Source organism: Oryctolagus cuniculus, chromosome 11 (genome assembly GCF_051225735.1).
Source record: "Oryctolagus cuniculus isolate XC-2025 breed Fujian yellow rabbit chromosome 11, ASM5122573v1, whole genome shotgun sequence".
Taxonomy (NCBI): domain Eukaryota; kingdom Metazoa; phylum Chordata; class Mammalia; order Lagomorpha; family Leporidae; genus Oryctolagus; species Oryctolagus cuniculus.
The window spans coordinates 97,372,879-97,400,180 of NC_142877.1; the positions used below are offsets into that span (position 1 = coordinate 97,372,879).

Consider the following 27,302-nt stretch of genomic DNA (forward strand, 5'->3'; position numbering starts at 1 on the left):
CACAAAATATCAGAAACAAATATTCAAACAAAGGAGACTGAATAAGCATTGGTACATACACACAATGGAGTGTTACACAACTGTGAAAAAGAATGAGGATTAACTCCATGCACTCACATGAAGCAATTTCCAGGATCGATTGATAAGAAGTATAAATAGAGTATACACGCATCTGCCACTGTGGGGTGGCAGGGCAAAAATCCAGGAAGGATAAACCAGAAATGAATGTGATTCGTTACATGGGGATGATGGATGAGAGTAGAGGAGAAAAAGACAAGGAAGTCACCCTACGATGAATGTGTGGGTTGTTTCTTTTTTTTTTCAATTGTTCTTTTAGAATCATATTGATTTTTCATGTGTTATTAATAAATAAAACAAAGAAGAATGAAGTGGGAACCCAAAATTAATCTGTTTTGTAAGTAAATAACATAATTACAGTGAATGAAGATTTGGGGAGAAAAACCCTAAGTAACTCTGACAAACAGTATTTTGATAATACTCATACACTTAAGGCTAAAGATAAAAAAGAACTATATACAAATATGACATATTAGTTAATGGGTTTTTCACAGTCATGAGTTAGCAATTCCAAAACTATTTTATGCACATACTAGGACTAAAGATAATGAAAGCCAAGTTTCTCACTGTCAAAGGAGTTACAAGTATGAAGAGAGGGCCGGCGCCGCGGCTCACTAGGCTAATCCTCCACCTTGCGGCGCAGGCACTCTGGGTTCTAGTCCTGGTCGGGGAGCCGGATTCTGTCCCGGTTGCCCCTCTTCCAGGCCAGCTCTCTGCTGTGGCCAGGGAGTGCAGTGGAGGATGGCCCAAGTGCTTGGGCCCTGCACCCCAAGGGAGACCAGGAGAAGTACCTGGCTCCTGCCATTGGATCAGCACGGTGCGCTGGCCGCAGCGCGCCAGCCGCGGCGGCCATTGGAGGGTGAACCAACGGCCAAGGAAGACCTTTCTCTCTGTCTCTCTCTCTCTCACTGTCCACTCTGCCTGTCAAAAAATAATATAAATAAATAAATAAAAAAACAAAACAAATATGAAGAGAGAAGGCCAGAATGAACTTCCTGGTATGGAACAATTGGAACTGTCAATGTAAACTCATGACTACGTGTACATATAGAATTAAAGAAATGGATACAAATGTGTATTTGTGTATACATAAATATATTTCCTAGCTCAGTTCACTGAGAAGGCCTGAAAGCAACGTTCCCCTCCCTAAGTAACAGCAAGCGTACCTCAAGTGAGATCTTGGGCTTTCAAATACCGTGCTCCAACAAAAACTAAAGCACCTTAGAGAAATGGGTAATTTCGGCGCTGGGGCAGGGAAAGTAAAAGAGGAATCTGAAACATCCTATGATGCTAGAAAGTAAAAAAGAACTTTAAAAAATGGTGGGAGTGTGCTAAAAACATACAGAATTCAACTTTAAAGAGCGTCCATTGGCCCAAAATGAGACAATTGAAGCAATAAGATTATATTACAGAAGAATAAGAGTCTGTTAGTCCATATTGATATAAATAGTCAACAATGGACCATACATAGGTCAGTAGTCCCATAAGGCTGAAAACTCCCTACTGTCCAGTTATTAACAGCCACTGCAAGCTGTAGCTCAGTACATTACTCACCTGTGTGTGGTGATGGTGGCATCAACAAACCTACTGTGCTGCCAGTTGTATGAAACTACAGCACATATGAGACAGTACATAACACTTGATAAGAAATGATATGTTACTGGTTTATATATTTACTACACATTTTTAATAATCACTTTTCAGAGTATACTCCTACTTATTAAGAACAGTTTACGATAAAATTGTATGGTGGGTTATGCCGGCAGCAGTCTACTGTCTTGTGTTTACTGTGCCTCTTGATGGCATTAAACGGTCATGTTCAGTGGCTGATCTATAACAGCTAGATTTTTCCAAGTGCACTCTATCATATTTGCACATTGATAAAATCATCTAACAACACATTTCTCAGAACATATCACCAGCAATAAGCAACACATCATTCTATTAATATTTAAAGAAGAAAAAGCTCTTCCTCACAGGAGATGTCCACTGAAAATGTAGAAGGTATAATGAATATAGGAAAAAAATCACTATTTGGCAAATACTATACTCAGAGTGTCAGGAAAGGATTACCAATGAATGCTGTAACTGGTAGGGGAAATGTATCATAGGAATATTTACACAACCATAAAGTATCATACGGACAGTCATAAGATAAATATCTTTTACAATGGGGAAAAGTAACAACTTTACAGTGAAAAATCTAGATGGCAATTCTTGTACCAAGTGAACAAAGTTTATGTCACCAGTTAAAAGGGACATATCATGAACCTCCTGAAACTATGCACTAAGGCCATATAAATTTGGTGTTATTTTTGCTAAAAGAAACAAAAACTTGAATTTAATAATGAAAAATGAAATACAAAATCAAAACAAAGAGACTTTCCATAAATAACTGACCAGCATTCTTCAAAAGTGTTCATATGTTAGAATAAAGGAAACTAAGTAAAGGCAATGTGTGAACTAAATTTTGGACCAGGAAGAGTATCCATGGGACAACTGCTAAAATTTCCAAGAAGTAAATAGGCTTGATAATAGTAATGCCTATTTGAATTCCTAATTGCATTAATGCTAATTCCTTACTCTTGATTATCATCATATGAATACATAAGATATTAGTATTGGGTAAACTGTATATTGGAATTCTCTGTTTACTTTTTTATCACTTTATTAACTCTGAAATTATCCCCAAATGGAAAGATTTTACATATATAACCTAATACTCTGAAGTTCCCTTCTGGCCAACTCTTCTGCCATCTGTGAAGCCCGCAATTTCTCTTCACACTGATCCTTTTCAGATTGCCTCCAGACGTCATGTTCCGCTTTCATTTTCTCCAAATCGGCTAATTTGTTCTCAAGTTCTAGCCTAAAACAATAGACGATAATTATGTTCAAAAAAAAACTACAATAAAGATGATATGACAGCAAAATGTTTTCATTTGTAAGGAGATTTAACACAAAGTAAGGTAATTACTTACTTTTCATTTTGTAATGCCACAAGTTTTTGATAACCTTCTTCCTTGGCAGCTTGTACTTTACGTATTAATTCACGATCCTTTTCTACTAAGAGCATTTTGTGATGTTCAACAGCTGATGTGAGAATTTCATTGTCTGACTGTAGTCCTAGTATTTTTCAGGAGACAAATGTAGCATTTTCAAGGTTAAGATGAAAAATCATCATTAACAGTAAGCATTCATAAACTGATAAGAAAATTAAAAGAATATAGACAATCTCTCTAGATATGAATTCCCAAAAGTCCTTATATCATTGATAAAACTGATTTAAACAGATTTAAAATTATAAACCCAAGGAGGATGGAATCCCATTTTCAAGTTACACTTAATTTATTTATTAATCAAATAACTATGACAATAAACTTAAGAATCATTTTTTAAAAAACTTAGATAACAGAATGAACAAAATATTCAACGTATAAGCAAAAATATTCCATATGTACTTCAAAATTAAAATTCAGGAGCAGCAGTGTGACGCAACAGGTTAAATCACTGCCTAAACACTGGCATCCCAGTTTGAGTTCCAGCTGTTCCACTTCCGATTCGGCTCCTTGCTAAGATGCCTGGGAAGGCAGCTGAGGATGGTCTGAGTGCATGGGCCCCTGCCACCGCTGTGGGAGACCTGGATGGAGTTCCAGGTTCCTGGCTTCAGTCTGGCCCAGCCCTGGCCACTGTGGCTATTTGGGGACGAACCAGCAGACGGAGGATCGCTCACTCGCTCTCTCTCACACTCTCTCTCCATCTCAAGTCATGTCTATAACTCTGCCCTTCAAATAAATAAATTTTTAAAAAAAGAAAAGAAAAACATACATTTTTTAAAAACCAAATTCAACTAAGGTAAGAATTTGGAAATAAAATGTGGCTGATATATTTTTAATAATTTGAGTTTATACCTGGAAATAATGAAAACACAGGAAATCATATATTACCATCCAGTTCACTTTGAATCTTATTCCTTTCTCTTTCTAGCTCACTCTTAGCTCTTGCTGCCTCCAGTTTGATGTCTGTTATTTCTAGTTTGTTTGAATGTTTAAGTTCTTTTACCTGTTAATAAGTAAGAGATCGAAATTACTACTGGTCATTTTCTTGACATTTAGTACTTAACCAAAAATCTAAGTGCAAATGAGAAAACACTTTGGGAGTAGGGTATGGACTATAAGAAAGGAAGGCTTTTCGGTGCTTGGTATAGTCCTTGGTAACAAGGAGACACCAAGAAAACAATTCTTAATAGAACTGAGGCATTTCTATACAAATACATCTTAAAAGACTTAATTCACCAATGGCCGCCTATAACTAGTACTCAAACAGTATTTTTCACTTTGTGTTTCTACGTGGGTGCAAACTGTTGAAATCTTTACTTAATATATGCTAAACTGATCTTCTGTATATGGGGAGAATTGAAAATGAGTCTTGATGTGAATGGAAGGGGAGAGGGAGAGGGAAAGGGGAGGGTTGCAGGTGGGAGGGAGGTTGTGGTGGGGGAAGCCATTGTAATCCGTAAAATGTACTTTGGAAATTTATATTCATTAAATAAAAGTTGAAAAAAAAAGATTCAATCCAATAGTCAATGGTCAAAATATCTTCAGACTAAAAAACTGAAACCTTGTTTTCAAGAAAGCATCAGAGACAACGAAGAAATGGTGGGTAGAAAGAACATACAGTTTATCATTGAGGAATAACATCACACGGTCTGCTCTGCAAACAACCAGGTATGATGTTGCAGACAGAAAAGAGGGAGATGTGAACTCTGCTGAGGAGTGGCAGGAATAAACTTAATATGCCACAAAGGTTGTTTATCCTGGGGCCGGCACTGTGGCACAGCAGGTAAGGCTGCTGCCTGCAGTGCCAGTATCCCATATGGGCGCCGGTTCGAGTCCGGGATGCTCCACTTCCGATCCAGCTCTCTGCTATGGCCTAGGAAAGCAGTAAAAGGTGGCCCAACTCCTTGGGCCCCTGCACCCACGTGGGAAAGCCAGGGGAAGCTCTTGGCTCCTGGCTTTGGATCGGCACAGCTCTGGCTATTGTGGCCAACTGGATAATGAACCAGCAGATGGAAGACTTCTCTCTCTTTCTCTCTGCCTCTCGTTCTCTCACTGTGTAACTCTGTTTTTCAAATAAATAATTTTTTTAAAAAAAAAGGTTGTTTATCCTGTTAACTACTGATGACACAATTGTTTCATAAAGTTAACTCTAAATGTAAATGTGTTTAAGAACTGAAAGGAAGGAAATCAATTAACAGACAAGGAACGAAGAGGGCAGGATGGAAAAATCAGTTGAATTTGGTAACTAAATAATTTGTTTGCATGTTTATATGTGTATGTGTATGAATGTATGAGGGAGCAGGAAGGAGCAAGAATAACTTGTGTAAACCTAATTTAATTTTCTTTTTGCCAAAACTTGATTTCTTTACAGCCTCAAGTGAATGAGTAATTGTCAATGCTTTTCAAATAATTAAACCATTATATATCATTTTTTAATCTTGGCTAAGACATTTCTTTTGAAGGCTGAATAATTCTAGTTCATAAGTAGTAATCACTCAATAAATATGTACTGAACACTATTATGTGCCCAGTAGTATTTTAGGAAATGGACATAGAACAACCAAGAAAACTTTGTCCCTCCAGTCAAAGGCACTACTCTCTAACATTTTTCATTGTCTTACCTCTGAAAAGGTGCTTTTAAAATTCGATATAATATAAAAATAATTTAACTGAAACAGATCTACAGGTTATATAAATCTATAGTCTCATATATTATAATACATAAAATTATGGATTCAGAGCAAAAAAATTATAAAAATTATACAAGTTAAATATGTAAAATGTGAGATGTAGGAAGAGGAGGGTAAAAGGTAATTTACAGTCCAATAAAACTCCATAAAAACTGAGGCTGAGAGTTAGACACAAACCAAGAAAAGGCCCTACAGTCAAAAAGGATAAGGAAAGAAGACACAGGTGTCTTACTGGGAGAGATTTCATCTGTGAAGGTCCTGCAAACATTGCAAGGAATGGGTCTTGAAAAATCTTCAATTAAGAAAATCAAAAGAAAGGTAAGTATTATATTGCCTTTATACTTCTAGCTACAAAAAGATACCCTTCCAAATTAACTTGTTGACTTTTAAAATGATACTACATAAAATGGCTACCTTGTGCTGACACTAGTTTTGTATTTTTAAATCTCCTTTCTGAAGTTCTTTTCTAGAAAAAAAAAAAACTCACAAAATGATATGTAACTACATGAACACAACTAAGAAATTATAATTATTTTAATACTTAAACTTCCTATAGATTGGACTTTATTACATTATAATTTCATGAATAGATTAAATTTAAATTATAAATGCTTTAAAACTGAAAAATACAAGTACAATGAAAATCTAATCATTGTATGACAAATGTAATTATAACCTGATATTATATGCTAACTGGAAAAGGTTAAGAATGACACAGCAGTTCATTAACAAACCACAATGTAGCTGCTTTCAACTCCTAGTGGAAAATTATAGAGCCATCTTATTGTGTGAAAAGCTGGTGCATTTCACAGTAACTTCAAGAATTAGGGAAAAGAAAAACTATTTTCTAACTCATTTCACCTTGAAATTTACTGAAATGAGAAAATATTTTCAACTAAACTGTAATTCCTGAACCTGAAAGGACACTGGACAGTACAAGTTTGACTTCCAGATCTATTTTTGCTATTAAACTAGTGGTATGTGCCCAAGCAATTCACTCATCTTCTCCATACTCAACTATAAATTTTGAGGGTTTTTTCAGTGTCATTTCTATAATCCTAAAATAATGCATTTATACTAACAACAACTGTTAACTCTAAAAATATACTAAAAGGAACTAAATTTTATGTTTAAAATGAAAAAGTTACATATTTATTACATAATAATGACAATTAATAGTGTTTTACTTTGAGTAATTGGAATCAAATCCTAAGTAGTCATAGTAAGGTTTCTTTCTACCTTGAGATCTCTGATTCTTAATCTTCTTTGTGATCAGGTCCCGAAAATCTAGGAAATCTAGGGCCCTTTCTCTAAATAAGATGCACAATGTTAAAATGTTTAATAAAATTTTAAGAGATTCAAGGCCCTAGTATTTGAAGATTACTACTAACAAAATTGTAATAAATGACAAAAACAGTGGTAACAGTCATGTTACAGGGGTACAGAATCTGTTAAAATATGCATGTCTACAAAAAGCATATTACCAAACAATACATGCAAGAAACAGCTTTTAAGTGTATTACTCAAGAAGATCTATATGCAAATTCCTAAGAAATGTCCTTTCAGTTCTGATCATCATCCAATTTCTAAGATGTTAAGACCTCAGGAACTTAGCTAACAAAGATAACTGTGTGCAACTGCTTCCTACAACTATTTTTTAAGTTCTAAAGATCAAGTATTTCATGAGGTAACCAGAAGAACTGACCTTATTGAAAGTGAAATAGTTTCAAGGTCATCATTTGCAAGCCATCTTTAATAATATCTTTTAATAAAGGACACTGATAGTCACACTGACATAACTTTGCTTTAGAACCTAAAAAACATTTACAAATTCGAGTAACACCCCAGGTGTTCTTTTGCATTGCAAAGAACCATTTGCTAGAATTGCAAAATATTGATTAAAATTTCAAGTTGCAAAGAAAACTGTGACAGTCATGTTTGAAATATTATTTTAAAACTGATCTTTCCCATGGAACCCTGGTTTCTAATTCTGCATTTATATGCAAAATAATGCAAGTATGCTTTTAGAAAGACAAGCAACTCTTAGCACTATATGCTCATAAATAAGCACAAGAGAAATAAATAACACTATACTAAACTGCTGCTCTTCCTTCAGGAGAAATCATCTAATACTGTAACTCCAAAAGGCAACAGAGTGGAGAAGCATATATGTACAGAAAAAAAAGGAAAGAAATCAGAATCTGCCCACAGCTGAGTCAACGGCTCAAGTGAAAAGTGCTGCAGGAGAAGCACTTGGTAACCTCCCAGAGAGTGAGGAGCTCCAGGAGGAAACCGCATTCCCAATGTCCTGTCACTACACCTAAGGGTCTGGCTATTCCAGTAGTACAGTCTAGCTACTCAAGTTCAGAACAATTTGTTGCAAGCATTGAGTACTCAATATTATTTTACAAAATGGAAAATAATTATACCAGAATTAGAAACCTGACAGAACTGTCTCTATCCTGAATTAGCTTCTTTGTGTTTTCCGTGCACTTTTTTGTAAACTACAATTATAAGCATTCAATATGTATCTGCTGAATGTATAAGTAACCTACTTAATAAGGAAACAATCAAATTAATAACTTATTGGGGACTGCACTGTGGCGCGGTAGGCTAAGCCTCTTGCCTGTGGTACCGGCATCTTATATGGGCGCAGGTTTGAGTTCCGGTTACTTCACTTTCGACCCAGCTTCCTGCTAATGGCCTGGGAAAACAGTAGAAATTGGCTCAAATTTTGGGCCCCTGCACCCATGTAGGAGACCCAGATAAAGCTCCTGGCTCCTGGCTTCAGAGCAGCCCAGCTCCGGCCATTGGTGTTCATTTGGGGAGTGAACCAGCAGATGGAAGATCTCTCTGTATCTCCCTCTCTCTGTCTGGAACTCTGCCTCTCAAATAAATCAATATTTAAAAAAGATAACTTATTTTCTAGCAAGTCACAATCTTAAACTGCCCCTTTTCATCTATGAGAAAACTGGCTCCCAATGATATTAAGTAGTTGGCCTAAATTTACAATTACTAATACAGTGAGGAAGATAATCAATGGCTCCAAATTCTATATTCTTTCTGTTACATCATTTTCTTATTTAAGCATATCATTAGTATATAACCATTGCCATTATCATTTTCATCACTAACTGTTAAAATTCTTCTGATTAAAACTTTCTCATCTGAGTTATAAACACTGTCTCTTAGTCTTCTCAGTCAAAGAACTGGGAGATTATAATGACTATGTTATTACTTTAGACAAATTCCTATATTTCTAAGAGGCAACAGAAAAAACCTTTTGGTCCGGGAGCCACCTTTGTTTTAAGATAGCGTTATACAACTCTGCCCTGATAGGAATGCATGGCTTTACTGACCCACAAACCAGTCTTATTTCCAAATTTTTAGAGATGCCCAAATCCTAATAATATTTAATATTTAAGTAATTATTTGCTAACTCTTGTGCATAACATTTCATTTAATTTTTGCTACAACTCAGTAAGGTAAGGATTACTTCCATTTTATAGAAAAGATACTAGTTTCTTAGAAAAATAAATCGCCCAAGGTCACACACCTAGTAAGGGGAAGAATTAAAATTTGAATGCAGTCTTTCAGACTCCAGAGCTGATACTCTATAAGATGTATACTACTCTATTTCTGGTTACTAGATTTCCTGCACGTATTATATTTGAGGTAAAAACAACTTTAAGTATCTAAAAAAAAAATATTTGTGGGGCCAGTGCTGTGGTGCAGTGGGTTAACGCCCTGGCCTAAAGCTCCAACATCCCATGTGGGCACCAGTTCTAGTCCCGGCTGCTCCTCTTCCAATCCAGCTCTCTGCTACGGCCTGGGAAAGCAGTTGAAGATGGCCCAAGTCCTGAGGCCCCTCGCCCATGTGAGAGACCCAGAGGAAGCTCCCGGCTCCAGGCTTCAGATTGGCACAACTCTGGACGTTGCAGACATCTGGGAAGTGAACCAGCAGATGGAAGACCTCTCTCTGTGTCTCTACCTCTCTCTGCAACTCTTTCAAATAAATAAAATAATTCTTAAAAAATCTTTGTATTCAAAAGACATTTTGGGAACATTCAAATTATTTTGATGCTTTAAAGATAACATAAATGCAGATTATGTATTAATATTAATTTATTCACTGAAGAAATACTTATAGAGTAACTATTTTGTGCCAGCATTATCTTAGGAGTCAGAGATAAGTGTAGTGGCAAAAACAATGTCCCTGCTCTCTTGGAGCTTACATTTGGTTGAGGAGGAAGGGTGGAGGGAAAGAAAACGAGAGAGGAAAAAAAAGTAAGGGGCCAGCGCTGTGGCGTAGCCAGTAAAGCCACCACCTGCAGTGCTGGTATCCCAATCAGGCGCCACTTCCGGATCCAGCTCTCTGCTATGCCTGGGAAAGCAGTAGAAGATGGCCCAAGTCCTTGGGCCCCTGTACCCACGTGGGAGACCTGTAAGAAGCTCCTCACTGTTGTGGCTTTTGGGGAGTGAACCAGCGGATAGAAGACTCTCTCTCTCTCTGCCTCTCTGTAACTCTGCCTTTCAATAAATAAATAAATAAATCTTAAAAAAAGTAAAAAAAATCAGATAATATTAAAATCTGTGAAGAAAAATAAAGAAGATAAAGAAAATAGTGAAGCAGAAGAGGGAAGGTATTAATTTCCAAAGTGAAGCCCAGGTAGGCCTCTGTGATTAGTTAATATCTGAAGACGAAGAAAGAAGCTATGCAGGGACCTTAGAGAAAAATGCCATGCATACATGCACAAAGGCCCTCATGTAGAGGAGAACTAGCCCAAAGAAGAGCAAAAAGGCCAGTGAGAGTGGAGAACAGGAAGTGAAAAGGAGGAAAAATGGATGGTGATGGCTGAGGAAAGAATAGCAAGAGCCAGATCATATAAGGCTCTGAGTGGACAGAGTGGAAACACCAGTTAGAAAGTTATCACTAGGGGCCGGTGCTGTGGCGTAAAGGGTAAAGCTGCCACCTGCAGTGCTGGCATCCCATATGGGCACCAGTTCAAGTCCCGGCTGCTCCACTTCCCTTCCAGCTTCCTGCTATGGCCTGGAAAAACAGTAGAAGACAGTACAAGTCACCACAGCTCTGGCCATTGTGGCCAATTGGGGAGTGAACCAGCAGATGGAAGACCTCTCTCTTTCTCTCTGCCTCTCCTTCTCTACGTAACTCTGACTTTGAAATAAATAAATAAATCTTTAAAAAGAAAGAAAATTATCATTAAAAACTGAGCCTAGAGGAAAGCATTCAATTTAGCAATTAAAACACCAGTTGGGACACCCACACCCTCTGTTGGAGTGCCTGCATTCAATTCCTGGTTCCGGCTCCAAATTTCAGCTTCCTGTCAGTGCAGTCCCTGGGAAGTAGCAAATGATAGCTCAAGTGGTTGGCTCCCTGCCCTCCACTTGGGAGACTTATTTTAAGTCTCTGACTCTAACTTTGGTCTGGACCAGTTCCCACTATTTCAAGTGTCTGAGGAGTGAACCAGCAGATAGAAGCTTTTACTGTCTGTTTACAATCCTGCCCCATCTGTGTCTTTCAAATAAACAAAACTGAAAGGTAAAAATTGGACCTAAAGAGATCAGGACACAGTGAAAGTGATAAGAATTAGATTCTCCATGTATTTGGAAGGTAGAATGACAGGATAAAAAGGTTTCAGTATAGAGACTCAAACTATTGAAGCACAAAATTTGTCACTGTGCAGTATGAAGAATGAAGTATTAGATTTACTTTATTGATCAATGCATTAGTTTCTTGGAAAGTACAATGATACACTAAAACAAGTTTCAATATAGAGAACTAAACTACCATAAACAAAGTCCATTATCATTCTACATTATAAAGCAAACAAGCTGGGCCGGCGCCACGGCTCACTAGGCTAATCCTCCGCCTTGTGGTGCCGGCACACCGGGTTCTAGTCCCGGTCGGGGTGCCGGATTCTGTCCCAGTTGCCCCTCTTCCAGGCCAGCTCTCTGCTGTGGCCAGGGAGTGCAGTGGAGGATGGCCCAAGTGCTTGGGCCCTGCACCCCATGGGAGACCAGAAGAAGCACCTGGCTCCTGCCATCGGATCAGTGCGGTGCACCGGCCACAGCGTGCCAGCCGCGGTGGCCATTGGAGGGTGAACCAACGGCAAAGGAAGACCTTTCTCTCTGTCTCTCTCTCTCTCACTGTCCACTCTGCCTGTCAATAAATAAATAAATAAATAAAAAATTTTAAAAAAGTAAACACGCACTCTAAAGAATGAAAAGAAGCATAAGACAACTTACTTTACTTGTCAATGTAGTTATTTCTCCTTCAGCTTTATGCAATTTACTAATTAAAAGAGTATTTTGTTCACTGTTTGATTGTAGCTCTTTTTCCAAGTGTTCAGCATGTAGCTTAGCTGACTGTTTTTCAGCCTTTTGGTAAAACAAAGTATTTTTAAAATTTTTCAATTATATAAAAATAAAATAAGCACTACTTTAAATACATGTATAATTATACAAGAATTATTCAAAACCACAACAATACTAGCATGGACCAAAGTAGCAAGAGTTTCCTTTATCAGCAGAATCCAAATTAAAGATATTTGCTACAGTAAATATGCAAGAAAGGTATCTGGACAAACAACATGCCAACTGTCATCAACAAAATGAAAGCTCATATACTTCTCCATGAAATAAAGTACTTAAGGGGTTCATTTGATATGCAGTCACTTTTAATGTTGACATACTTCAAACATTTTTTGGTGTCCAGTCTATAACAGATATGAAAAAACATAATGTAGAAGAAAGGGTCAATGACAATAGTACTTACCCAAAGTGAAAACTTTTAATAAAATATCAACAGATTTTAGAATTTAAAAGGAAGAGGGCAAGACAAAACTACAAAATCCTCAGTGAAGCTGAGGCCTTTTGAATATGAGCAGAAAAGCTCCTGACACCATCACATAATTAAAATCTTAACAAGGGGCCAGTGTGGTCACACAGCAGGTTAAGTCGCCATCTGCAATGCCTGCATCCCACAAGGGTGCCAGTTCAAGTCCTGGCTGCCGCACTACCAATCCAGCTTCCTGTATATGTAACTGGGAAGGGTAGTGGAAGATGGCCCAAGTACCTGGGACCCAGCCACCCACCTGAGAGACCTGGATGAAGTTCCTGGTTCCTAGGTTAGATCTGGCTGTTTTGGCCAACTGAGGAGTGAACCAGAGGATGGAACATCGAGCTTACTTGCTCCTTTTCTCTCTCTCTCACTCTCTTCCTTTCCTTCTCTCCTCTCCCCCTCTCTCTTTCCTTGTTTTGCTCTCTCTGTAATTCTGCCTTTCAAACAGAAATAAATACATCTAAAAAAAAAAGTCTTAACGTCTAAGTTGTCAAAAATGTTCTGATAGATAATACAGTACTCTTTAATGAGGGATGCAAGCTTTTAAAAATATTTCAACAATTAAAACAAAAAATGTTTTGGCATTTAAATCTCCTTTCTTGGGGTCAGCACTGTGGCGTAGTGGGTGAAGCCAACACCTGCTGTGCCAGCATCCTATATGGGCGTCGGTTTAAGTTCTGTCTGCTCTACTTCCAATCCAGCTCTCTGCTATGGCCTGGGAAAGCAGTAGAAGATGGCCCAAGTCCTTGGGCCCCTGCACCCGTGTGGGAGACCCAAAAGAAGCTCCTGGCTCCTAGCTTCAGACTGGTGCAGCTCTGGCCATTTCAGCCAATTGTGGAGTGAACCAGTGGATGGAAGACCTCTCTCTCTCTCTGTCCGCCTCTCTGCCTCTCCTTCTCTGTGTAACTCTGGCTTTTCTCAAAATAAGTAAGTAAATCTCCTTTCCTATGTATCTTAAATACAAGGAACGTGCTCAACAAATAATTCAAATATCAAAATGGTACTCTCTGAGCACAATGAGAGCCAAGAAAGCTGAAGAAGAAACAATTGCTGTCACATGCTTATTTTCATTTCACCTGACAAAAATCAAATATAGGTTCTTCTGAAAATTTCACAGATGAACCATCCATCTTCTGTCATATTCAATTTGACCTGAAAATAATCACTTTAGACAACCTCAATAAAAAGTTTCACACTGGGACCACATACTTATTCACTTGCAATCATCTCTCTTATTCTGTCACTGTATGAATACATTTGGAAAGATGGAAACATACACAGTCCCACTCTGAGTCGTCTTGTGACTAAGGTCCAATGGTACTGACAACTTCAATTCAAGAAATCAGCAAATACTGACAGAAGCTTCATCCAAAAAATTAAAAAGCGACTTCTACTCTTCAAAATATATCAGTATACCAGCTTGCTGGCTAGAAAAAAGAATCACTATTTTATATTTGATTTTAACTACAAACTAGACAGCCAATAAATTTCCCTCTAACCCAAATCACTTCACAGCTATTCCATGAGGAGGGAGAGGGCAGGGAATCAACTTTGAAAGGTATAAAATAAATCAAAATCGGTATATTTACTGCATGTTAGGCACTAAGAACTAGGAGAAACAAGAATATCTGAATCTTATGAAAATTGAGACTTTTCAAAGGAAGTACCTCCAGGAGTACCAGCCTGGGTCTGCCAACACTTACCTTTTTCTAACAAACTAAAGAAAATAATTCAGTAAAGGCTTGTATGCATTAGAAGCCACATTGAATTTTATTACTTCAGTAAAAAGCTGTCATAAAATATACGTATTTCTGCTCAAACAGGACTTAAGATTTTAAGTTTAAGGAACTTACTGTTTTTGGAAGAAATTATTCTTTCTACTTTGGGAGAACTTTAAGTTTTCTGAAATTCAACTACTTTCTTGGATTTTTACATATTCTATTCTGTGGCATTGGAAGAGTTATTTCAGATAGGTGACTTGACTCTCAAACAATATTCCTTTGTAAACATGTAGCATAGCCACTGCTTATGAATCAATACCTTTGTTCTTTAGAAAAAAGAATACACACTCTTGGGACTCCACAAATGCGTCAGCATTAGATTGGTGAGCACACATTTATGTTCTAAAAATTAAAGGCTTGTCAATTGCACTTTTAAAAAGTTATTTAACAGTCTACTGGGAAGCAATTAAAATCTTACCTCCAGGGATCTGACAGTCGCCTGCATCTCAGCCAACTGCCGCACCTGTATTCTTTGGATATTTTCTACCTGAGCACCAGAGTTCTCTTTTTCAGCTCTTAATTCTGCTACTTCAGTCTCCAAACATTTTAACTTCTGACACAACCGGACTTTTTCTCCAATAAGTTGTTCTACTTGTTTGCTATCTTTCGCAGGATCAACACTAAGCAGCTGGTTATGTAGTTCTTCTTTATCTTTCTCCAGCCTGGCAATCTAATAATAATTTGACAGAAAGCATACAGCTTAAATTACTGAATTTTTAGTCATGAACATGCTTAACAAGTCAGTAAAATAAAATTAAAAATTATGCAATATGAACGCTCAGGTGGTAAAATGAAGTAAAAAGGAAAGACTCGAAACTGTCACACACTTCATCCTGTACTCAGCAAGACTCCAATGAAAGGACATTTTCCTTCTCCCCATGATGTCCAGCACAGAACTTAATCAGCTGCTGACTAAAATTCAAAATTACAAATAATGCTATAAAATAATGAATTAAAGTACATTAAGAAATCTAAAGTTTATCGAACATTACAGGGGTTCATGTAAGACCTAAACGCTAACTACTGCTAAGCTTCTCATTTGGCAGTAATTGTGCACTACATCCACACTAACAAAATTATCTATTTCAAGGCAACTAATGAACACCAAAGCTACTTGTCTGTGTAAATACAAATGTGATCAATTAAAGTATTTAAATGATAGCTGAGTATTTGCTAAAGTCTTAGTTGTAATGATGGCTTAGTTCTTATTTCTTAGATTCAATAAAGAACTGTACATGGTTACTCCCAGGCACATGCTAAAGTTACTGAGTAATCTAGAGAGCAGAGACACCAGTCCCTTTGTCGTTCATTCCTATTATCATTGCCAGACCCCATGGGCTCTCAAACTGCTTCCTAACCTCAGAGGCACTTGCTTGGTTCCTTGTTTCCACATTTCAGATGGCCAAGCAATCAGGACAGAACTCATTCTTCCCTTCTCGCTCTCCCCACCTACCAATGCCCTACCATCACCACCACCACATCTCTTTGTATTCACTGAACTTCATAGGATTCAACTTAAGGACACAATTCAACAGTTTTTGTAGTCAGGATGAATTTCAAAGACTCAACTCCCAGCCAAAAGGGAATGCTGTGCAACTTAAGCAAAAATGGCCTGAGACACAGAGCTATGTATGAATCTCAGAAGTGTGAGACCTCCACTGTGGAGTAGGCTGTTTTCTTCATCTATAAATGGTATACTGAACTAGGGGTCCTCTACAGAAGGAGAGAGGGAGAGACAGAGATCTTCCATCAGCTAGTTCACCTCCTAAATGGGCGCAACAGTTGGAGCTGGGCCAATCCAAAGCTAGGAGCCAGGAGCTTCTTCCAGGACTCCCAAATGGGTGCAGGGGCCCAAGCACTTGTGCCATCTTCTGTTGTTTTCCCAGGGGCATTAGCAGAGAGCTGGATCAAAAGTGGAGCAGCCGGGGTGAGAACCAGCATCCATATGGGATGCAGGCACTATAGGCTGCAGCTTTACCCACTAGGCCGCAATGCTGCCCCACCCCCTCATTTTTTAAAGATGTGTTTATTTATTTGAAAGGCAGAGTTGCAGAGATAGAGGCAGAGGCAGAGAGAGAAGGATCTTCCATCTGCTGTTCACTCTCCAAATGACAACAATGGCTGAGGCTGGGCCAGGTTAAAGCCAAGAGCCAGGAGCTTCATCTGTGTCTCCCATGTGGGTGCAGGGGGTCCAAGCACTTAGGCCATCTTTCATTGGTTTCCCAGGTGTGTCAGCAGGGAGCTAGATTGGAAGTGGAGCAGCCGGGAAACGAACCCACGCCCATATGGGATACCAGCACTGCAAGCAGCGGCATAACCTGCTAGGCCACAGCACCAACCCCTTAAGATTCTTTTCAGTCTTAACATAGATTGATTCTATCTTGGTTTTGGACATGCTGAATTAAAGATGTCAATTGGAAATACAGAGAGCTATCCAGTAGGCAAATGCCATTTTCCCCCATCAAATAAAATTTATCCTTGACGATAACTGCAGTATTCACAGGCAAGTGTTCAAAAGCCTAATTAATAAGTATCTCTCTCCGATTTTTCATCCCATACTCTACAAATGATCATTACCCTCTGGTTTGGTCCTTCACTACTTTTTTTTTCTCTGTAGTTTTTTCTTGAGCTGGCTGTATTACTTTATTTAAGTTACACTTTCATTCTGATATCAGTTTAAATGAAGGGTTTGAGCTGAATTATCTTTAACACACTATTTCACTTTTGTAAAAGGTAATCCATATATAATTTTAATGTGCTACATTAGTGTGTGACAGCTCAGGAGTGAATGTGCAACCCCGGTTCAGAAAACGGTGCCCTTACTGGGTACTCATTACTATGTATCAAGTATTGATTTAAGGGCTCTACCTATGAAATCAACAGTGACACAATTTTCTCATACAATACTCATTTTACAATACAAAGTCACACAGCTAATGTTTTCCTATATTATCCCTCTCTCCAGCAGTTTTAAAAGGCATTCAAATGGTAGCTAAAGTGATAGCTGAAGCTCTGATACTGGATGACAAGTAGCTAATTGCACAGTCAAGATTACATTACATGTTTATGACTTCAAAACCAGAGCTTATTATCAAATGATTCTTAACCAAAACTGGTGATCATTGCCTTCTAATTTCTCTACACAAAAAATATTTACCTGGTACTTACTATATACTCGGCACTGTTTTGGACAGGACACAACGCAGCAGACGAGCAAACAAACCAACCTCTGCTGCTGACAAGCTTTTCACATTCAATCACCACCATGACACCCTCTTATCCACTAATTGGGCAGGAATCTTAGATACGTCCTCAGGTCTCTCCTCTTCCTGTGCTCTCAATCACCTTCCCGATGTCTTCAGTTTGTTGTTTTCTCGATCCTTCCTTTAAATTTCCATAAGGTTTTCTTTGACTTTCTTCTGACAGTTATTATCCAAATCTGCCAGTATTGCAGTTACCTCTACATTAACTTTATTCTCTATAAACACCAGCTTGACAGGTAAGATGAAGTATTAACCAATTTCACTTTTCAAAAACTTGTTGAAATAAAGGAAATGGCAAAGAAACAGACCAAGGAATAGGAGCAGTGGTTGATTTCCTTTTCAAAACATGACGGTAGCACTCCAACTCCCCAGGGCATACAAAAGGGAAAGGTGGTACACCCTACTGCTCCATCCAGCTTTGTTTATTACCTTTACAGCACAGCACTAGAAAATCGGGAAGAGAGCAAGCTGTGGAATCAAACTGACGAGGTTCCTTTTTGTCTGTCAAACCTTAAAGTTATTCCTCTGCTTTATTCTGGCTTGTATCATTTCAAAAAGAAATCTGTTGTCGTTCGTATCTTTGTTATTCTGTACAAAGTGTCTTTTTCCTTCTGGCTTTTTAATTACACTTTTTATTTTCAGGTAACAGTCGGTTCATCTGCAATGTATTATTGCAAGGAATGATACAGAAATGCTATGCTTATGTCAATGGTAACACCCTTCTGTTTTCTGGAAGACACTGTATAGAATTGATCTTAACTTTTCTTTAAATACTTGATAGAATTCTCTAGTAAAACAGTTATTTGGGGGAAGTTTTTAAATTACAGGTTCAATTTTCCTAATAGTTATATATGCCTATTTAAATTACCTATTTCAAATGGAGTGAGTTATAAAGTCTGTGCCATTTTAAAAAGTGATCCAGTTCACATACACTGTCAAATATATTTGGGTAGAGTTGTTTACAGGGTTCCCTTAGTACCTTTTAAAGTCTGCAAGGTCATGAGGGAATATTGTTTCATTTCTGATAGAGGTAATGTCTTCTGTCTTTGTCAGTCTTGCTAGAAGTTTGTCAGCTTTTCGCTTCATTGATTTTCTCTGTTTTCAACTTTATTGATTTCTTCTCTTATATTTATTATGTCCTTCCTTATGCTTGCCTCAGTTTTATTTTTGATAACCTTTTGTAGGTTCTAGAGAAGAGAGCTTACTGACTTGATATTTTCCTTTTTTAACACATTCATTTAGTGTTATAAATATTTCTCTCAGCACTACTTTAGCTGTGTCCAAGAATTTTTCATGCCTATACTTCCATTTTCAATGTATTTTCTGAAATATCTCATTGCAATTTTTTATTGAAACTTCTTTAACTCAAATTATTTGAAGCATATCATTTCATTTCCCTGTGTTTGATAATTTATGTTACTTTTATGCTATTTCCTACTTTGATCCTTTTGTGATCTGAGAACTCGCTCTGGATAATTTCAAGTGTTTCAAGTTTCTTAAGGTTTATTTTAAAGCCGAGGATATGGCTTATGTTGCATAAGGGCACCTCAAAGAGTTTATGGTAAGATATAATTTAAAGTATGAGTTTATTTTGCACAAAAAACATTCGAATACATGCATAGTTTTTTCCCAATAGGCATATATCATATCATTAACAAAAACACTTTGCACCAAAAAAATCATACTTTTAATTACATTTTTGCATATATTTTTCAAAGTACCTTCCTATATTTAAAGAAACTTGGATACTTCAAAAAATGTGCTTGTGTGCTCGAGTGGAATACTCTGTTAATTAAATCCTATTCACTGATAGTGTTGAGTTCTTCTATATCCTTGCTAATTTTCTAATTTTTCTAGAAATTGTTGAGAGATGTGAATTAACCAAGTATACCTGTAGATTTGTCTGTTTCTATTTTTATTTATATGAATTTTTGTTTCAGATTTTGTAGCTGTGCTTGGTACCTACAAATTGAGAATTCCCATATCTTATGGATTGACCTTTTGTGACATATCATTTCTTTCTCTTCTCCATCCTAACTGGGCTCTCCAAAAATTCATGGAAGGGGCTGGCACTGTGGCATAAAAGCGGGTAAAGCTGCCGCCTGCAGTGCCGGAATCCTATATGGGCACCAGTTCGAGACCCGGCTGCTCCACATCCAATCCAGTTCTCTGCTACGGCCTGGGAAAGCAGTAGAAGATGGCCCAAGTCCTTGGGCCCCTGCACCCACGTGGGAGACCTGGAAGAAGCTCCTGGCTCCTGACTTTGGATCAGCACAGCTCCAACAGTTCTGGCCAATTGGGGAGTGAATCAGCGGATGGAAGTCCTCCCTCTCTGTCTCGCTGCCTCTCCTCCTCTTTCTATGTAACTCTTTCAAATAAATAAATAAATCTTTTAAAAAATTCACGGAAAATGTGTATTAAAAACAAAATATGGATTTCAAAAACTTTTTGCATTAAACTCATCTTTCAATTCCATTTTTCTATTTTCTCCCCATTTTTCCATGAACTTTTTGAAGTACCCTATATATATGTCTAGTTGGGTCATTTTTAAAAAACTACTCTTGCATAACTTATTTAGACTACTTGCAACTATTGATATGTTGAGTGTCTCATTTTTTTGTTTCTTCTCTGCTTTTAGATTCAATTTTCTTTTTCCTCTGTTCCTGCTGGTTACCTGAACATTTTTTTTTTTTTTTTTGGATTCTGTTTTAATTTATTTAGGTTTTTAAATTTTTTATTTATATTTTAATTGCATGAGAGAAAGAGAAAGAGACAGTAATCTCCCCTTTGCTGGTTCACTCCTCAAATGTTCAAATGGGCAAAGTCAGAAACCAGGAACTCAATTCAGGTCTCCTGTGAGTGGTAGTTATCCAACAACTTGAGCAAACACTGCTGTCACTTAGGGGGTGAATTAGCAAGAAACAGAACGGAAAGCACAGCCAAAATTCAAACCTAGGCTCTCCAACACGGGATGTGGATGTTGCAAGCAGCATCTTAAGCACTACAGCAAATGCCAGCCCCTCTATAATGCCTTGAATGTATCTCTTCATATAGTTTTCTTAGTGGTTGCTCTCACTATTACATTACATAAACGTAACTTACCACAACCTACTGAGTTCATTTTACCAATCTGAGTGACAGAGAAACTTTACCTCCATTTATGTTCCTTTGTCCTCATTTACAATTGTCTTAATTCCCTTTTACAACCACATCAGTGTTGTAATTTTTACTTCAGCCATAAAATAAAATTTAGGAAATTTGTGAAGCAAAGGAAAGTCTACCGTCATCATTTTGCTTGTCATGTTCTTTTTATCTTTCCTGGCATTATGGTCTCCTGTTATTATTTTCTTTTTCTTTATATATTTTCCCTCTCTTTTTTTTTTTAAAGTTTTTTTATTTGAAAGGAAGAGTCACAGAGCGAGAGAGAGGGAGAGACAGACCAATCTTCCATCTGCTGGTTCACTTCCCAAATGACTGCAATGACCAGAGCTAGGCAATCCAAAGCCAGAAGCCAGGAGTTTCTTCCAGGTCTCCCACATGAGTGCAGGGGCCCAAGTACTTGGCCATCTTCTACTGCTTTCCAAGGTGCATTAGCAGGAAGCTGGATTGGAAGTGGAGCAGCCAAGACTCAAACTGGCGCCCATATGGGACACTGGGAGTACATATGGCAGCTTTACCAGCACAGTGCTGGCCCCTTATACACTCTTTTAGACACTCTTTTGGATAAATCTATTGGGGGGAGGGCCCTCCACACTGTTTTTTCTCTTTTAAGAATGTCTTGATTTTTTTCTTCAGTCTAGAACAATATTTTTGCTGCATAGGGTGATGAATTAACAGCTCTTTTTTTTTTTTTTTCAGCATACACTATTGTTGAACCATTCACTCCTTGCCTCTGTGCTTTCTAAAAGAAATTTGCCTATTTTCTGATTTTTCCTCTCCCAATAGGCATAATTTATGTTACTGCTTTCAAGATTTGTTTGATCATGGTGTCTCTTGGTATGGACATCTTTGGATTTATCCAGTGAGATTAGCTCAGCTTCTTGAATCTGTAGGTCTAAGCCTTTATCAAATTTAGGAAGTTTTCAGTCACTGTATCTTCATTAGTTTTTTAACCTTACTCTCCTTTTATATATATAAAATACTATATTAAAATATATATAATTTAAGTTATACAAGTTATATATATGTTACATATATAATTTATAAATTATATATAATTTGTTACATATATATAATTTAAGTTATATATTTCCTTTATACCATTTTAGGAACACAGTGACACTTCCCCTCTACCCTCCCTCAAACCCATGCTCCAATCCTTCCTCCACCTCCACTTCCCTCTTGGATTCCCACTCTTAATTTTTACAATTATCTATTTTCAGACACTTAATGATTATATAGTTAACCCTAGATCATCTGATATAGTTGACAGGTTATTGAGTATCTATGTTTCATGTGCTTAAAAACTCTTTTCACTAGTTTATTCACATTAGGTCATTTGTAATATTTTACCTTCTAGTTGACTGATTTTTTTCATCTCCAACCCTTCCATTCTGCAAGTGATCCCTACAACTGAGGTTTTCTTGTCATTGTATTTTTCAGCTCTAAAATTTCCAATTGTTCTTTATATTTTTGATTTTATTGTTCAATTTCATTGTTGAGTCTCTCTTTTTCATTTGTTTCAACTATGTTTGAAATTACTAAACTTTAAAAAAAAATAAAAGAAACAGCTCACTAAAGCATTCTCACCATGGCTACTGTAAATCTCTCACGGCTCCCCCATGAGGCCGTCACTGACTCCTTCCGGGCTGGGAGAGGCTGAGCTGTCACTTGCTGCTGCTCCCCCACACAACCTGCCTTGCTGGATACCTGGGCATAGTAGAGTCTTGACTCTGCACTAGAACTCCTCTGACACGACCTAGACAGGATGGGGCAGGGCACCTCATTAAGGCCAGCTGACAGTAGAGCTCCCCAGTGACACCACAGCAGGGAGGAACCCTTGTTGTTCCCCAGGGACCTGTTGTTCCCCAGGGGCAGATGCTGTTGTCTGGCTTTGGTATTTGAATCGCATAGGCTTTATAGAATGAGTAGAACGTATCCTTCTGATTTTGTTTTCTTGAAGTGATTATAAAGAACCAGTATGAAATCTTCCTTAAATATCTGGTATAATTCACCAGTTAACTTATCTGGGCTATCCAGTCAATTTTTTATTGAATAGCAGATATTGTATATTTTACATTTTTCCAATTTGGAGCTGTTTTCCTTTGTGTAGTTTGAATCCTTATTCTGAGTTGCAATTAAGATACCTTTCAAATTTTGCTTTCATACTTGTGAGACAAAACCAGAATAGCCTTTAGTCTATGGCTAATTCAGCCCTATCCTGAGGCACAACCCTTCGGAGTCTTCTAATTGTACCACGTATTAGACTGTCTTTCAACCCTGGCTGAATCAACAAAAATTTTGCCCAGACCCATGTGAGCTACAGGAATTGTTTTTTTTTAATATTTATATATTTTTGTTATTTTCTTTTTTTTTGATTGGTTAGGTATTTTTTAATTTTTATTTATTTATTTATGTTTAAACTTTTATTTAGTAAATATAAATTTCCAAAGTACAGTTTATGGATTACAGTGGCTTTTCCCCCCCATAACTTCCCTCCCACCTGTAACCCTCCCATCTCCCGCTCCCTCTCCCTCTCCCATTCCATTCACATCAAGATTCATTTTCAATTCTCTTTATATACAGAAGATCAATTTAGTATATATTAAGTAAAGATTTCATCAGTTTGCACCCACACAGAACATAAAGTATAAAATACTGTTTCAGTACTAGTTATAGCATTAATTCACATTAGACAACACATTAAGGACAGAGATCCCACATGAGGAGTAAGTACACAGTGACTCCTGTTGTTGATTTAACAGACACTCTTGTTTATGGCATCAGTAATCTCCCTAGGCTCTAGTCATGAGTTGCCAAGGCTATGGAAGCCTTCTGAGTTCACCAACTTCGATCTTATTTAGACAAGGTCATAGTCAAAGTGGAAGTTCTCTCCTCCCTTCAGAGAAAGGTACCTCCCTCTTTGATGGCCTGTTCTTTCTACTGAGATTCACCTGCAGAGATCTTTCATTTAGGTCTTTTTTTTGTTTTGTTTTGCCAGAGTGTCTTGGCTTTCCATGCCTAAAATACTCTCATGGGCTCTTCAGCCAGATCCAAATGCCTTAAGGGCTGATTCTGAGGCCAGAGTGCTGTTTAGGACATCTGCCATTCTATGAGTCGGCTGTGTATCCCGCTTCCCATGTTGGATAAATATAAGAGTGGGAATAAGAGAGGGAGGAGATGCACAATTTGGGACATGCTCAATCAGACTTGCCCCAAATGGTGGAGTTAGAAATGTGCCAGGGGATTCCAATACAACCCCATCAAGGTGGCATGTATCAATGCCATCTCACTAGTCCAAGTGATCAATTTCAGTTCACAACTGATCACACTGATTGGTCTAAGAGTCAAAAGGATCACACAAACAAGTCTAGTGTCTGCTAATATTTTTGTATTTTCTAAAGATCTATTTATTTATTTGAAAGGCAGGGTTGGGGGTGGGAGCAGAGAGACAGATAAAGAGAGATCTTCCATCCACTGGTTCACTCCTCAAATAGCCACAGCAGAACTGTTTTACCTGGATCATTTTCTTTCTTTGGCCTTGTACAGTAATCACACACATGAAATAGACAGCACTCAACTGAAGACTCAAGCATTATGCTGGGCAGAACTCTAAAGCTCCCCAACACTCTGCCCTTCAAATGTTTGAAAATCATTGTTTCCTATCATTTTGCTCTAGTCTTTAGACAGGGCCTTGAAGTAAAATCAGTTCCTATTACTCCACAATGGGCAATTGCAGAAATTCCCAGACAGCTGTTAGTTGTACCAGCTGTGTAAATTTGGGACAATATTTCAGTGCTTCCATTTTTTCATGTATACAATGGGGTAATGATCACCTAACTCATAGGGTTTTTCAAAGGATTCACAGAAGCATATATAAAGTGCTTCAATAAATTAAATGTAGATTTGTCATTTGCTCCTTTTTTTCACTTCATCAGTGTCTGTAATCTTTAATTCAGAAATCTGAAATCTACCTTAAAATGCTTTACTTATGTTAATTAGTACCATAATTAATACTCTTGGGCACTTATGGTAGTAATATCATTGATTATTTATTGTGTGCCTCGCAATGTTTAAGATATTTTATTTATTTATTTGAAAGGCAGAGTTACAGAGAGGCAGCGGCAGAGAGAGAGAGAAAGAGAGAGAGAGAGGTCTTCCACCATCTGGTTCACTTCCCAAATGGCTGTAACATCCAGAGCTGAGCTGACCTGAAGCCAGGAGCCAGGAGCTTTTTCTGGGTCTCCCACATGGGTGCAGGAGCCCAAGCACTTGGGCCATCTTCAGTGGCCTTCCCATGCCAAAGAAGAGAGCTAGATCAGAAGTGGAGCAGCCGCAACTAGAACCAGCATCCATATGGGATGCCAGAGCCCCAGGAGGAAGATTAACCTCCTGTGCCACAGCACCAGCCCCACCTAGCAATATTTCATATGTAAAGTCTTAAGTTCCCAAACACTGGTTTTAAAATCACTAATGTTGGCCGGCGCCGCAGCTCACTAGGCTAATCCTCCGCCTAGCGGCGCCGGCACACCGGGTTCTAGTCCCGGCCGGGGCGCCGGATTCTGTCCCGGCTGTCCCTCTTCCAGGCCAGCTCTCTGCTGTGGCCCAGGAGTGCAGTGGAGGATGGCCCAGGTGCTTGGGCCCTGCACCCCATGGGAGACCAGGAAAAGCACCTGGCTCCTGGCTCCTGCCATCGGATCAGCGCAGCGCGCCGGCCGCGGCGGCCATTGGAGGGTGAACCAACGGCAAAGGAAGACCTTTCTCTCTGTCTCTCTCTCTCACTGTCCACTCTGCCTGTCAAAAAAAAAAAAAAAAAAAAATCACTAATGTTTTACGTTCCTAAAAGCCAACAATACAAACACTATTATACTACACCAAGTTAACCCACTTTCCTTTTATGTATAACTGATGTATTTTAAATTAAATTAACAGTTGAATGTATTTTATACAAAATCTTTTTAGCATTTACTCACACTAAAAAGACCACTTAAATCATTTACATATTTAATTTAATTTTGGGAGTTACCATCTATTTTCTTTTTAATTCTTATTTTTCACCTAGTAAGAGAAGGAAGGGTAGAAAGCAGGCAATTTCCCTTTTGTTTTTTTATCTTTTATTTGAAAGTCAAAAGAGACAGAGACACACAGACAAGAGAGATCATTTATCTTCTGGTTCATTTCCCAAATGCCTACAACATTTTGCTTGGCCAGGCCAAGCAAAAGCCAGGAGTCTGGATTTCACTCCAGGTCTCCCTCTGGGCAGCAGAAATCCAAGCACTTGTGCCATTATCTGCTGCCTGCTATCATGCACATTGGCAGGAAGTTCCAATTGAAAGCAGAGCCAGGATTCAAACCAGAACCATATGGGATGCAGGAGTCCCAAGCAGAATCTTGATTGCTGAGCCTCACACCTTGCTCACTTAGCAGTTCTTAGAATTACATACCTGCCACCAGTTATAATAATATTAAGGGACTGAGGGGCCAGTACATTCACAACATGAACATCTTATATAAGCAGGGGTTCGAGTCCCAGCCGTTCCACTTTCAATTCAGCTTTGTTCTAACGTGCTTTGGAAGGTAGCAGAACATGGCTCAAGTGTTTGGGTCCATGCCATCCACATGGAAGATCCAGATGGAGTTCCAGGTTCTTGCTTTCAGCCTTGCCAAGTCCTGACCATTGTGGTCATGTGGAGAGTGAACCACAGGATGAAAGATTTCTTTCTTTCTGCCTCTACCACTGTTTCACTATGCCTTTAAATAAAAATAATTTTTAAAGTATATATTAAGGGATGAAACACAAGAATTATTGGGAAATCTGTGGTGTTTAGTGTCTAAATTTCAGAATTCTACTCAGACTGAAGAAGAGAGAACAAGGATAATAAAACCAATTATCTTTCTCAGGTCATGAGAGTTAATTTAGTCACGGAGGCAGTTAAAAAAAAATATAAGGGAGAGAACCTGAAATTCGAGGAGTCAGAATAATGGGACATGCCTTTGACCTAAAAGTCTCTACTGTGGACTAGCTACTTATCCAAGAACTATTCAATGACTTAAGTTCTCATTACTCTATCAGACAAGTACTATTATGAAAACCATTTCCAGGACCAGCAATGCTGCCATCCCATATAAGTGCCCATTCCAGACCCAGCTGCTCCACTTTCAATCCAGCTCCCTGCTAATGTGCCTGAGAAAGCAGCAAAAGATGGCCCATGTGCTTGGGCCCTACACCCACATGGGAGACCTAGATGGATTTCTTGGCTTCTGGCTCTGGCCAGGCCCAGTCCTGGCCATTGCAGCCATTAGGCGAGTGAACCAGCAGATGTACATGTCTATCTAACTCTGACTTCTAAATAAAAATTTTTAAAGGAATACTATCATTGTAGATAATACTGATATACACCATAGTCAAGTCA

General features: G+C 38.2%; 1 protein-coding gene across 12 annotated transcripts in view; it reads right to left on the reverse strand.

The window, feature by feature from the left end:
* The window catches only part of CEP83 (centrosomal protein 83), a 194,503-nt gene that overhangs the window by 39,679 nt on the left and 127,522 nt on the right, over positions 1-27,302 (reverse strand). For 10 of the 12 annotated variants that reach the window (XR_016216930.1, XM_089308763.1, XM_089308758.1 and 7 more), the window contains 5 exons: positions 14,886-15,137; positions 12,092-12,223; positions 4,023-4,137; positions 3,057-3,201; positions 2,795-2,944 (listed from right to left, as the gene is read on the reverse strand). Coding sequence is in view for 9 of the 12 variants with exons in the window: in XM_089308763.1 (XP_089164889.1) it covers positions 2,795-2,944; positions 3,057-3,201; positions 4,023-4,137; positions 12,092-12,223; positions 14,886-15,137 (794 nt within the window). In the remaining 3 variants the exon portion in view is untranslated. Of the gene's footprint in view, positions 1-2,794; positions 2,945-3,056; positions 3,202-3,986; positions 4,138-12,091; positions 12,224-14,885; positions 15,138-27,302 lie in introns of all 12 variants that reach the window. The other 2 variants (XR_016216931.1, XR_011380198.2) reach the window with 1 other exon arrangement.